General features: G+C 48.2%; 1 protein-coding gene and 1 pseudogene across 9 annotated transcripts; both read right to left on the bottom strand.

The window, feature by feature from the left end:
• Positions 1 to 41: 41 nt before the first annotated feature.
• Positions 42 to 363, bottom strand: LOC113616180 (40S ribosomal protein S29 pseudogene; annotated as a pseudogene). The gene has a single exon (XR_003431239.1). The product of XR_003431239.1 is annotated as a 40S ribosomal protein S29 pseudogene (transcript).
• A 6,762-nt stretch (positions 364 to 7,125) lies between these two features.
• On the bottom strand, positions 7,126 to 11,030 carry LOC113616165 (BOLA class I histocompatibility antigen, alpha chain BL3-7-like). 8 transcript variants are annotated; one of them, XM_027099492.1, is made up of 8 exons: positions 10,861 to 11,030; positions 10,278 to 10,547; positions 9,801 to 10,076; positions 8,905 to 9,180; positions 8,676 to 8,786; positions 8,213 to 8,245; positions 8,025 to 8,072; positions 7,126 to 7,861 (listed from the first exon to the last, which is right to left on the bottom strand). In XM_027099492.1, the coding sequence occupies exons 1-8, from the start codon at positions 10,922 to 10,924 to the stop codon at positions 7,857 to 7,859; spliced, it is 1,083 nt and encodes a 360-aa protein (XP_026955293.1). In that variant the 5' UTR covers positions 10,925 to 11,030; the 3' UTR covers positions 7,126 to 7,856. The 8 variants fall into 8 exon arrangements, with proteins under 8 accessions (XP_026955293.1, XP_026955290.1, XP_026955291.1 ...); XM_027099489.1 differs by having other exon boundaries at positions 8,178 to 8,245; positions 10,861 to 10,995; XM_027099490.1 differs by having other exon boundaries at positions 8,036 to 8,072; positions 8,178 to 8,245; positions 10,861 to 10,995.
• Between the last annotated feature and the right edge of the window lie 1,867 nt (positions 11,031 to 12,897).

Genomic DNA, 12,897 nt, shown 5'->3' with positions numbered 1-12,897 from the left:
TTGATTCCTACTTCCTGGCTTGACGGCCATTCCCCAAACTATTTTTTTGAAGTTTTAAAATTTTTATTTTATATACGAAGAGTTAGTATTGTTTCTGAGGAAGGTAGATATGTGTGATGACCCATTCAAGAAGTTCACACTTAGTCCCACTTAATGAAGCCGATGTCCTTCGAGTACTGGCGGAAACACTGGCGGCACATATTGAGGCCGTATTTCCGGATCAGACAGTGCCGGTTTGAGCAGACGGGGCAAGAACGAGAACCCTGGCCGAATTTTCTCGGATGGCTCCGGTAAAGCTGCTGGTGCCCCATGTTGCTTTCTCGGCTGCAACAAGGCAAAAGCCCTAAACTATTCTTGTGTCGGCTCCCAGGCTCACTGCTCTCACTTTAGCTTCTCTTCTTTATATCTGAATCACAGGCATGTATTTCCTTGAGTTTCTAAAAATTGTAGTGATTTTTTTTCAATTCAGCATTTCTGAGGGCTTTCAGTAAGAAGAATTCTATGTTATTCTAAGAATTCTTAGAAAGAATTATTTCAAAAATCCAAGAAAATCATACTTTCATGAAGGACAACACCCATAGAGAAGTGGGCAGCTCATAAGTGTGCAGTGGATTTTCACCAAGTGAACACTGGGGTAAACAACACTCACAAGTAACCTTTCCAGCATCCCAGGAAACCCTCTTGCATCCTATTCAGTCTTAAAGGACCCTGCCCATCCCACCCCTCAGAGTAATCATTATCTTGATTTTTAACGCCATACATAGGTGAGTTCTGCCAGTTTCTGATTGGAAAGAATTATGCAGTGGATGCCCCCCTGTGTCTGGCTCTCTCACTCAACATTATGTCACCGGGTCTCACCCCTATTGCTGTGTGTGGTTGTAATTTATTTACTCTCGTGGTGTTCCATTATAGGAATAGACCACATTTCTCATCCTCTACTGTTCATGGGCATTTGTGTTATATCCAGATTTTACAAATCGAGCCGCTATGAATAATATTTTCATATGTTTGGCACACATATGCATGCATATTTATTGACTATATAACTAAGACTGGAAATGCTGGTGAGTGAATGTTTGGTTACCACCAAAAACGTTTTCAAAGTATTTGAATCAATTTACTCTCCCACTAGCAATATATGAGAGATAATTAGCCCAAATTCTTGCCAGCAACTGATTTGGCGTGGTTTTTTCATTTTAACAACTCTGGGCAGTGTTCAGCGATGTCATATTACGGTTAATTTGAATTCCCCCTCTGACTAAAAATGTTGAGCAATTTTTCATGAATTTATTTGCCATGTAAATATCCTCGATAGGAAGGTGGACTGGACTACTTGTTAATGACTGAATGGGACTCTAGTCATGTGTCAGCATCTTTTAACTGTTATGGTCCTTCTGCTCTAAGGGATCTGTGGTCAAAGACAGGGGCTATCTGAGTGATAAAAGCATCTTTGGGGTGCTAGGGCGATGACTCTTGGCTGAAAGGTCCTAGAAGCTTCAGGATGGGGTCTGGTCACCAGAAAAACAAGCCATGATCAGAGGGTTGGAACTTGTAGCCTCACTCCCTGACCTCTGGGGAGAGGGGGGCTGGAGGATGAGGTCAATCAGTAATGGTCAATGATTTAATCAATCATGGCTACATCATGAAACTTTCATTACAAACCCTAAAATGACAGAATTTGGAGACCTTCCAAATTGGTGAACACATCCACATGCTGGGAGAGTAGCACACTTCAACTCCACGGTGACTGAGGCTCCTACACTCGGGAACTTTCCAGACCTCGACTTAGGTACCTCTTCATCTGGCCGCTCACTTGTGTCATTTACTATAGACTGTAATGGTAAGCATAGCATTTTCCTGAGTTCTATGACTTGTTCTACCAAATTATCAGACTTGGGGGGAACCCCTAGCTTTGTAGTCAAGTCAGACAGAAGTGCAGGTAACACAGGGACTTGAGGCTTGCAACTTGCTTCTGAAGTAAAGGAAGTCTGCGGGACTGAGCCCTGAAACCTGTGGGGTCTGATGCTAATTCCAGGCAGCTCGTGTCAGAATTGAGTTGAATTGTAGGACACCCAGTTGGCGTCTGAGAATCAGAAAATTGGTTGCGTGAAGGAAAAAATCCCTCACCAGCTCACAAAGAAATTCAGAGTAAGAGTAGTAAGCAAGTAAATCTCTACCTTGGATGTCATTTATTAGTCACTTGTTCTTTCAACCAAACCCGAGTGCCTACAATGTACCAGATCCAGTTCCAGTCTCAGATCTTTGCTCTAAGAATTGAAATTTGACATTCTTTTTCCATCCCTCACCACCCCCTTACCTGATTAGGACAATTCCTAGATTAGGAGAATTCCACACTAAAAGAGTCTTGGTAGGAGGCAGAGACCACCTTCCTCCATAAAAGAGGAAAACCCACTCTCCCAAACATTCTTGCAGGTGGACACAGCATGGAGCTCAGGCCTCACCACTCAGGAGACCACATTTCAGGCTCTACTCAGATGTGGTGACACAGAGAGGCTGGGACTGAGCAGAATGCATTTGGCAAGGCTGGTGTGAGTGGGAGTTACACAACCTCCAGCTGTCAGCAACCGCAGTGACAGCCGTCCTCGCCGCAGGGTCCACGTCCAGCATGCGGGGCTCACTGTGTGAGCAGTGACATCTGTGCCCAGCAACAGGGGCGAATGTTCCTATGTGGGACCTGGCCTAGGGTGGACACTGTGGGTTCTGTTCCCGTGGAGCCTCAAGCCTGGTTCTGTAGCCTTCCCAAAATGATATGAGCCCCCATATCATATATATATGGTACTTTAGGCCTAAATTAGAAAAATTTTGGATCCTATTGTTTGTTCCAAGAGTGAGTGAGAACTCAGTCTGGAGAATAACTTCAGAGAGCACGGATTTCATTATGCTGAACTGTGAACCACTTCCTAAGTCTTCCACCCGACTATACCCCATAGTAGAGAGAACTACATGTATTTCCCAACATCACATCTCATAATTGACAATATAGGTACTCCCTTTTCTTTCTGAAAAAAAAAAAAAAAACACTTTTAAATGTGGATTTAAGACCCTTCTCTGGCCACTCTCTGTCGCTGACCTTGGTGGTTCCCAAAGTGGCTGAGCATCAGGATTGCTTGTGGGGCTTCTTCCAAAATGCTCAGGCCTCTCCCCAGGACCACCTTCTCAGAGTATTAGGCACAAGATCAAGGAAAAGCTTATTCAGCAAGTCCTATGCGTAAGGCTGATGCACAGCCATGTGGGAATCCTGGTCTATGAACGTTCTTGCTACTAAAAGTGTGATCTGGGGACTTCCCTGGTGGTCCAGTGGTAAAGAATCTGCCTTCCAATGCAGGGGACTCAGGTTCAATCCCTGGTCGGGGAACTAAGACCCCACGTGCAGCGAGGCAACTAAGCCCGCATGCCACAACTAGAAAGACACCTGCACGCTGCAACAAAGAGCCCACGAGGGGCTTCCCTGGTGGCGCAGTGGTTGAGAATCTGCCTGCCAATGCAGGGGACACGGGTTCGAGACCTGGTCTGGGAAGATCCCACATGCCACGGAGCAACTAAGCCCGTGCGCCACAGCTACTGAGCCTGCGCGTCTGGAGGCTATGCTCCACAACAAGAGAAGGCCGCGACAGTGAGAGGCCCGCACACCACGATGAAGAGTGGCCCCCGCTCGCCGCAACTAGAGAAAGCCCTTGCACAGAAACGAAGACCCAACACAGCCCCAGATAAATAAATAAAAAGATATCAATTCTCTAAAAAAAAAAAAAAAAAAAGAGCCACGAACACCAACGAAAGATCCTGCATGCTCAGCAAAGATCCCACATGCCACAACTAAGACCCGATGCAGACAAAAATAATAATTTAAAAAGTGTGATCTGAAGACCAGCAGCATCAACACCAACCTTGTTCTAAACCCAGAATTTCATGCTTTCTGACTTCCGGAATCTTAAAAAGATGTCCAGGGCTTTCCTGTACCAAGCAAAGATCAGACTCCCGGGTCTCTGTGCCGTCTAGACACAGTGTCAGAACCACGCAGTCTGCTCAGCTGTGTGATCTGATCCGATCGCATAGCGCTGGGGAGTCCAGGGTTCAGTCCTTGTCCTTCCTCTTCTACAGCCATCACTCCCTCCCTTGGAGACCTCATCAGTTCTCAAGGCTTTAAATATCATGATGTGGCATCACCTCCCAAATCTATTTCTCCAGCCCAGACATTGCTCTTAAACTCCAGACTCATTTGTCCAACTGCCAATCCAACTACCTGGCTTGTATTTCTAACAAAATCTCAGCTCCAACATCTCTTAAACCAAATGCCCATAATGCCCCCTCTCCCCCAAAATTTGCTCCTTCGTCTTCCCCATCTCTGGTGAGAGTAATGCCATCTTTTTACTTACATAGTCCAAACTTTAGGGTGTCCTCCTTAACTCCTCTTTCTCATACCCCAGATTTAATCCTTTAGCAAATGCTGTAAAATCCACCTTCAGGACGTGTCCAGAATCTAATTACTTCCCATTACATCCACTGCTCACACCCAAGTCGAAGCAACGGCCATCTCCAGCCTGGACACTGCACTAGTTTCCCACTGCTTCCCTATGGCCTCACTCCCTCCTTGCCTCACAGTTCTGTTCTTAGCACAGCAGCCAAAGTGATGCTTTTAAAGGTGAAGTCCAATGGAATATACTCAGCCATAAAAAAGAATGAAGTAATGTCATTTTCAGCAGCATGGATGGCCCTAGAGATTATCATACTAAGTGAAGTAAGTGAGACAGAGGAAGACAAATATCATATGATATCACTCAAATGTGGAATCTAATTTTTTTAAAAAGGTACAAATAAACTTATTTACAAAACAGAAACAGACTTAACAGATATTGAAAAAAACTTATGGTTACCAAAGGGGAAACGTGGAGGGGAGGGATAAATCAGGAGGTTGGGATGAACACACACACACTACTATGTATAAGACAGATAACCAACAAGGACCTACTGTATAGCAAAGGGAACTCTACTCAGTATTCTGTGATAACCTATATGAGAAAAGAAACTAAAAAAGAACAAATATATGTATAACTGAATCACTTTGCTATACACCTGAAAGTAACACAACATTGTAAATCAACTATACAATAAAATTTAAATATTAAAAAAAATAGGGACTTCCCTGTTGGCGCAGTGATTACGAATCCGCCTGCCAGTGCAGGAGACACAGTTCGATCCCTGGTCCGGGAAGATCCCACATGCCACGGAGCAACTGAGCCTGTGCGCCACAACTATTGCGCCTGCACTCTAGAGTCCATGAGCCACAACTACTGGGCCCACACTCCGCAACTACTGAAGCCCACGCGCCTAGAGCCCATGCACTGCAATGAAGGGTAGTACCTGCTAGCCACAACTAGAGAAAACCAGCACGCTGCAACGAAGACCCAACTCTGCTTAAATAAATAAATAAATAAGAGAGATAAAACCTATTAAAAATAAAGAAAGAAGTCATACCATGTCCCTCTTCTGCTCAAAACAATCTTATAACGCCCATCCCACTCAGAGCAAAAGTCGAAACCCTCCCAGCATCCTCCAGGCCTTACATGGTCTGGCTGTACCTCTGATCCCATCTCAATTAATCTCTGCTCCTGCCATACTGGCCTCCTCACTTTAACTGGGACACACAGACATGCTCCTGCCCTGGTGCATTTGCCTGGAGGTTCCCTCTGCCTGGAAAGAACCTCCTCCAGACATCCTCAGGGATAATTCCTCATGTCCTTCAAATCTTTCCTCAAAGGTCACCTTCCCAGTGAGGCCCACCCTGACCGCCCTAGTAAAACACCCATTTTCCCTGTCCCCATACTCACACTCTGAATCACCTTCTCCACTGCATCTTTTCCATTGTACGTATCCCCTAGTAACAGAACACTTTCCTATTTACTATGCTGATAGCACATAGTCTGTCTCTTCCCACTAGAATACATGCTCCACAAGGCCAGCAATTTTTCTGTTTTAACTTCAGTGAAGTTTCCTAGATGCAAAACATTGTGTCATGTATCTGGCACACAACCGGTATCAGCTGAGTGAATGTTCAATGTAAAGCACCTCCCTATTCTAGACAGCATCTTTACTAATGTGACCTAAGGCCAAATGCTGTTTTGTGGCAGCTACAGCACAACATCTACTCACATTGACACCAATGCTGCCGGTGTTTTTCTCACAAGTGCTGTTCTCCCCTTCCCACCAACCAACCCTCCTCCGCACTGCCTCACACAAGTATATTTTTCTTTTCAGAAAACAATGATCCTTGACTTATGAGTCCTATTTTCCAACCAAATATAAATCTAAATTAGACTCTGCTTTATAAGTCCATGAGTTTGTACTGGAGCCAGCACTGGGATTACTAGAGCTAAGGGCAGGGAGAGTGGGTAGGCGAGCAGAGCAGAATTCCGACAGGAACTTACCTGAGACAAGACATTATGGTTTCCCGCCTTTCTGCTAATTCCAGAATCTGGATCCTTTGAGAAGGTTGAGGGAAATATGGAAAGAACAATCAAACCCTAGACAAAGGGCAAGAGCTGGATGAATCTGAAAATCCACCTCTGGACACCACAGACTCTCCTGTGTGCAGGGGCAGCCTTGGGCCTTGTGGGGACCACGACAGGCCAAACGACTCCTCCAGCTGTCAGAGGTGGGGGACACCCAGAGGAGAATAAAACACAAACTCAGGCAAGAACCTCTAAAGAAACAAAGAAACAACAAATAACACCCAAAAGATAGGGGCTGAGGACTGGACACAGGCCTGAGCCGAGGCTCACCTGGTGACTTCTTCTGAGATCACAGCTGCTGGTGGGACAAGGTTCTACTGAAGGGACAAGGACAAAAGAGCTGAGAAGATGTGACCAGGAGTGACCACCTCAAAGCCCATGATGCGGTGAGCATGGAGTGGGCACAGGCCGCGTCCACGCTCAGCTCCTCACAGCCTCCTCCTGTCCCACCTGCAGCAGACTCAGCACAGCAAGCACATGGAATCTGGAAGGGTCTCCGTGCTTCCATTTATTTCCTCTCAAACTTCAGGAATCCTCACCTTTATTATCCCATCAACCCCTCATGGCATAAATAGCAAAAAACAAATTCATATCCTGATTTTTTTAAGGCACAACATGAGTATATTTTAATACACAACCAAAAACAAAACACCATAGTAAACTGATGGCAGTAAAACATGGTATTTCATTTACATTGCATGACAAATTGTTAACATCCTTAGTCATAAATTAGTTCTTAGAAGCCAGTAACAAAGACGTTGATAATGCCAAGGGAAATGAATTAAAAAAAAAAACCAGAAGGAAACGAAATAACAGAAGTAACTAGTAATGATTAAGCATATATGAAGATGACTAAGCTGAACAATAACAGAAGGAAGCCATTTCTTTGTAATGTCATATTACCAAAGATTAAATATCTAACATTTGTACAGTTTTAGGAAAAAGATCCAAACAACCAAACACTGGGGGACAAGACCGATGAGGACCCATCTATATAGTAGGGGGAGAGCTGTAGTTTGGATCCTGATTTTCAATAGGATATGAAAGACACTTACTTTTCAGCGCAAAATGAAGTTAAGACAAAGATGGAGACGGCCCAGCCCCGCCTCTGTTCGGTCAGGAAAGGCCACCAGGGAAGAGAACACAGGCCAGTGTGGGGAGGGGTCATGGTGGGCAGTGGTGGGCCAGGCTCCCCACCTCTTCATTTTATGCTAACAGGAACACAGACACATTCAGATGACGTTTGCAGAAAGTCAGAAGATCTTGAAGTCACAATGCAGGGGTGGGATGCGGAATCCTGCATCACTCAGTCCCCACAAGGCAGCTGTCTCAAACTATAGAAGAAAATAATCATGAACAAATTCAGGGCAGTCACGTAAGTGCTGACCTTCTGACAGCCCCCCACCTGCTCAAATGTCCCACTCAAAGAATCCCCGTCTCCCAGGGCATCCCCTCTGCCCCATCCCCCGTCCTAATCTAGACCCTCCAGAGCCTCACCCTTAGGATGCCTGAGAGACACATCAGAGCCTTGGGCACTGTCACTGCCTAGCGGAGAACAAAACCAGGATGTGGTCAGAACACACAGGAGAGAAACTAGAGAAGGAACTTTAGGAGGGTGAGCCCCCCATGGCCTCCTCTCTGCACCCTCACAAGGGTCTCAGGAATCACAGCCCCTCCACACTTACTTGCAGCCTGAGCGTAGCTCCCTCCTTTTTCACCTGTAAGAAGAAAACATCACGTGAGAGGCCAGGGAGAAGACTGAGTTGTGAGATCCTAGAGGAACCCTCTAGTCCTGGACCACAGAGAACTTTCCAGAACTGTTGACCAAAATCCATGATAGGATCAGGAACATGAAGAAAGGAGATGTGCGGGGACTGGATCAACTTCTTCCCTCCTGGGGGTCTGTCAGCAGGAACATTCCCTCTCTGACCTTCAAGTGCTGGTAACCTGGTCCCCAACTGGAATTATGAAGGTGAAAAACGTGTCTTTCATTTCCACACGTGCTTTACAAAAGGGTAAGTGCCAGTCTGCACACTGACAAGCAATGTCTCTGAGTGGTGCTGCCCAATACACATGCAAGCAAGCTTCCACCTGGGCTTGAACCCCCCAGTGAGACAAGAAAACTCAGATCCCTCCCCCCTTCCCTACCTGAGTGCTTCTTCCTCCAGATCACAGCTCCAGCCACCACGGCTCCAGTGACCACCAAGAGAACCAGGCCAACAATGAGGCCTATGATGGCGATGGTGGGCTGAGGAGGTTCTGTGGAGGAAAGGGAAGGGGCCCTGACCTCAGGCCTGAATCCCGACCTTGCTGAACGTGTCCAGAAGGGCTCCTGCTTTATCTGAGAGGAAGCTCCACCCCACGTGTCCCTCCTTACCCCATCTCAGGGTGAGGGGCTCCTGGAGCCCCTCGTGCTGCACGTGGCACGTGTATCTCTGCTCCTCTCCAGAAGGCACCACCAGGGCCACCCACTTCTGGAAGGTTCCGTCCCCTGAAGGCCTGGTCTCCACAAGCTCCATGTCCTGGGTCTGATCCTCCCTATCACGCTGCCAGGTCAGTGAGATCTCCTTAGGGTAGAAGCCCAGGGCCCAGCACCTCAGGGTGACCTCACGATCAGAGATGGGGTGGTGGGTCACGTGTGTCTTTGGAGGGTCTGAGGAGGAAGAATCAGAAAATTCACACTTAGTGTTACCTTCATGGGCCACTGAAGCAACATCATGTGACCATCCTGAGAATGAACAGCACAACAGGTTTGAAAAGAAGCAGCAAAAACACCAGACACCAGCCTGGACTCCGGGGTCTGGGAAGATCTCCCAGTCCTTGGAAAGTTCTATAATAAGGATGAAAGCCAAGGTAGGAGGCTCCATGTAAAGGGGAGAATACAGAGCAATGGTCCTGACTTTGGTGGAGGCTGAATGACTCAGAAAAGCTGGAGTCAGGCCTCCTAAGATGTTCTTAGACTGAGAACAGGCTTGAGAGAGAAAGTCATGGTTCACAAGATGGGGGTCAGGGTCAAAGGGCGCCGCTGGTCAGTTATTTCAGGGATGGTTTCCTGTTTCTTCCCCAAAGAGACTGGATTCCTTCACTGTCTTTCAGAGAAGTGAGGCCACCGGCGAGTCACTGTCTTGTACCGAATATGAAAACCTGGGCGGATTCCTCCCTCTCCCGACAAGAAGTTGGGGCGGTGTTCCCACAGGGACCCCACTTCCTCCCCTTGTGGGAAGCCAGCTCCAGCCCGAGGGGACACCAGGGAGGCCCCGCGGCCCCTCGTACCTGCGCGCTGCAGCGTGTCATTCCCGGTCTCCAGGTATTTGAGGAGCCACTCTACGCAGGTGCCCTCCAGGTAGTTCCTGCAGCGCTCCGCAACACCGGCCGCCTCCCACTCGCGCTTGGTGATCTGAGCCGCCGCGTCGGCCGCGGTCCAGGAGCTCAGGTCCTCGTTCAGGGCGATGTAATCGGCGCCGTCGTAGGCGTACTGTTCGTACCCGCGGAGGAGGCGACCGTCCGGCCCCACGTCGCAGCCGTACATCCCCTGGAGGGTGTGAGACCCTGACCCCGCCCCGACCAGCCGCAGCGATTAAACCCAAACTGAAAATGAAACCGGGTAAAGTCCCGCCGTTTCCTCCCGAGTCGCGGGGCCGGGCGGGTCCCGCAATGTTGGGGTGACCCTCGGACCCGGAGACTCGGGGCGACGCCGGCCCGTCCCTGGGGATGGGGGTCGTGACCTGGACCCGGGCCCGCGTCGCTCACCGGCCTCGCTCTGGTTGTAGTAGCGGCGCAGGTTGTCCAGGCCCACTCGGTAAATCTGTGCGGCGTCCTTGAAGATCCGCGTCTCCTCTTCCCAGTACTCCGGCCCCTCCTGCTCCACCCACGGCGCCCGCGGCTCACACCTCGGATTCGGGGCGTCGCCGTCGAACCGCACGAACTGCGTGTCGTCCACGTAGCCGACGGCGATGATGCGGGGCTCCCCGCGGCCGGGCCGGGACACCCCGGTGAAGAAATGCCTCAGGGAGTGGGAGCCTGGGGGCGCGGAGGGGTGAGACCCGGCGCGGGTCCCCGGGTCCGAGGTGACGGGGCCGGCAGGGGGGAGGGGGCGAGGGGCTCGTGAGACGGAAACGGTGTGGAGGTCGGAGAAGGGCCGGCACCTCGCGGGGAGAGAAGAGGGGGCGGGAAGCAAGGGAGGGAGAGGCGGGGACCGGGGTGAGGGGGCGGGTCTGGACCGGGTGTGGGGGGGGCAGAGGCGTGGCTCCTTACCTGGGAGTCCTGACCCCCGACCCCCGGCGTCTCCTCGCTCCTCCCCGCAGAGGCCGTTCCTTCCCGACCCCGCACTCACCCGCCCAGGTCTCGGTCAGAGCCAGGGCCCCGGAGAGGAGCAGGAGGAGGGTTCGCGGCGCCATGACCCACAACCTCGGCGTCTGGGGAGAAACTGCGGCGGGTCGGTGGAGACTTTATAACCGGGAACCGCGGGGACGCTGATTGGGTTCTAGAAACCGGACACGCAATGGGAGTGAGAAGTGGAGACGCGTCACGAGTGTCCAGGCAGGAGGGCCCGACACTGGTTGTGAGAGAAAAAGTGGAACTCCGGGAGACTGGGAATCCCCCCCGCGGAGCGTCCCCGCCCCAGAGACCGCCTGACACCCTGAGAGCCTGAGAGCCTGCCCGTCCCGGGACCTGGGACTCTGCCTGATCCCTCCCCTCCTGCACCGAGAGCTCTTTGTCACAGTGTCTCCCTGAGTCCTGGCCCAGGGACTGTGTAGTCAGCGATTTTCACAACATTGTGGTCAGAATATTTATACAGTCTTACAAACTAGTGACGACCCCACAGATAATTTTATGTGGATACTTCTATCGGTACTTTCCAAAGTAGAAATAATAGAGTTTAAAACTTTTAAATTAATTTATTTAGAATAATATTAATAACCCATGATTTAATATGAAAAATAACTACTTCCCAAAATAAACACGGTAGTGGGAAAAGTGGAGCTTTTCAGATTTTTATATTTTTGCAAGTCTCTCTGTTTCTTGTCTGTCTCATTAGAAGACCCCTGGATGTTCATGTTTGCTTCTTCAATGAATCCGTTCTTTTGATTGAAGTCTATGAAAATAAACAGGCCCACACAGATGTAGTAGTATTTTCAAAAACCTTTTCAGACAGTCATGGATGTTAGTCTTTGATACAAAACGAAAACTACACAAGTGGTAGCTTCTCAAAGGTTATTTGCAAAGTGGACCTGAAACAATATTATTAACTATTTCCTATTCTGTTACGTTAAACTCCATAACCCTATTTTGCACATTGAATGTCTCTTGGACTAAGGTAAGATTTTAAAAAACTAATACGTTGCTTCACTAAGTTATATAGATCTTCCAGTGTCATTCATTCTTTCAAGTAAACATTGTATTCCATGAAGAGGAGGGTAGTTCAGGTCACACAAATTATTTTCCTTGGGACATAGTACTTTGGAATGTAGCAGAAGGGCTTGATGGGTACTTCCCATGTCATCTTAGAAGGTACTTTTAAAATGTGGATTTAAGGGAGTTCCCTGGCCGTCAGGTGGTTAGGACTCAGAGCTGTCACTGCCATGGCCTGGGTTCAAGGGTTCAATCCCTGTTCAGGGAACTAAGATCCCACATGCTGTGGGGCGTGGCCAAAAAAAAAAGTGGATTTAAGGATGATTTAGGAAACAAAAGAATTTTTATGTATTTTTTAAAGTTTTTTTTAATGAGGTATAGTTGATTTACAATGTTGTGTTAATTTCTGCTGTACAGCAAAGTGATTCAGCTATACATGTGTATATACATTCTTTTTCATTTTCTTTTCCATTATAGCTTATTAAGGAAAGATAAAAATTTGTAATGCATCAACCAGAATGTTTTAAAGCAAACCTGCTTTTTTTTTTCTGCAAGTAAGTTGTGGTGAAAATAATTATATTGCAGTTTGCTACAGTAGTCTCCATCACTGCTAAGTTATACCTCAAAGCAAATGTCAACATAATGGAAAGTCAAATAATATCTTAGTAATGCTATGAAAGTAGGTTTCACCTCATGGATCTCATGAAAGGGTCTCAGTGACTTCAAGGGTTCCACAGATCACACTCTGAGAACTGCTGTTCGAATAAACCTGGAAAAATCTCCTAACTGACCCTTGCTTTTGCCTCCTCTTCGTTTTGGAGAAGCCCTCTCCCTGAGCTGGACTCCCTGCCTCCCCACACTTAGCTGAGGGCCCTGCCCCTGGGGCTCCTCTAGGAGAGAACTCACCCCTTGGAAATTGATCCCAGAGAGTGTCCTCAGTCTGGGAAGGGAGGTAGGGGGACAGGTGTTTCCCCTTTGAACCTGGAAACAGTTTGTGCCTGAAGGTACCATACCCACT

This window comes from Aethalodelphis obliquidens, unplaced genomic scaffold (assembly GCF_003676395.1).
Source record: "Aethalodelphis obliquidens isolate GAN/ISIS:26980383/991018 unplaced genomic scaffold, ASM367639v1 scaffold131, whole genome shotgun sequence".
NCBI lineage: Eukaryota > Metazoa > Chordata > Mammalia > Artiodactyla > Delphinidae > Aethalodelphis > Aethalodelphis obliquidens.
This window is presented reverse-complemented; position numbering and strand designations above follow the sequence as displayed.

What these genes read in the sequence shown, in the direction of transcription:
- LOC113616165 (XM_027099489.1), bottom strand. Translation starts at nt 10,924, where the DNA reads ATGGCGCCGCGAACCCTCCTCCTGCTCCTCTCCGGGGCCCTGGCTCTG. An exon ending in TCTGACCGAGACCTGGGCGG is followed by an intron (nt 10,548 to 10,860) that starts GTGAGTGCGGGG and finishes CCGCGCCCCCAG; the next exon opens with GCTCCCACTCCCTGAGGCAT. An exon ending in CTGGAGGAAGAAGCACTCAG is followed by an intron (nt 8,246 to 8,675) that starts GTAGGGAAGGGG and finishes TTCTTCTTACAG; the next exon opens with GTGAAAAAGGAGGGAGCTAC.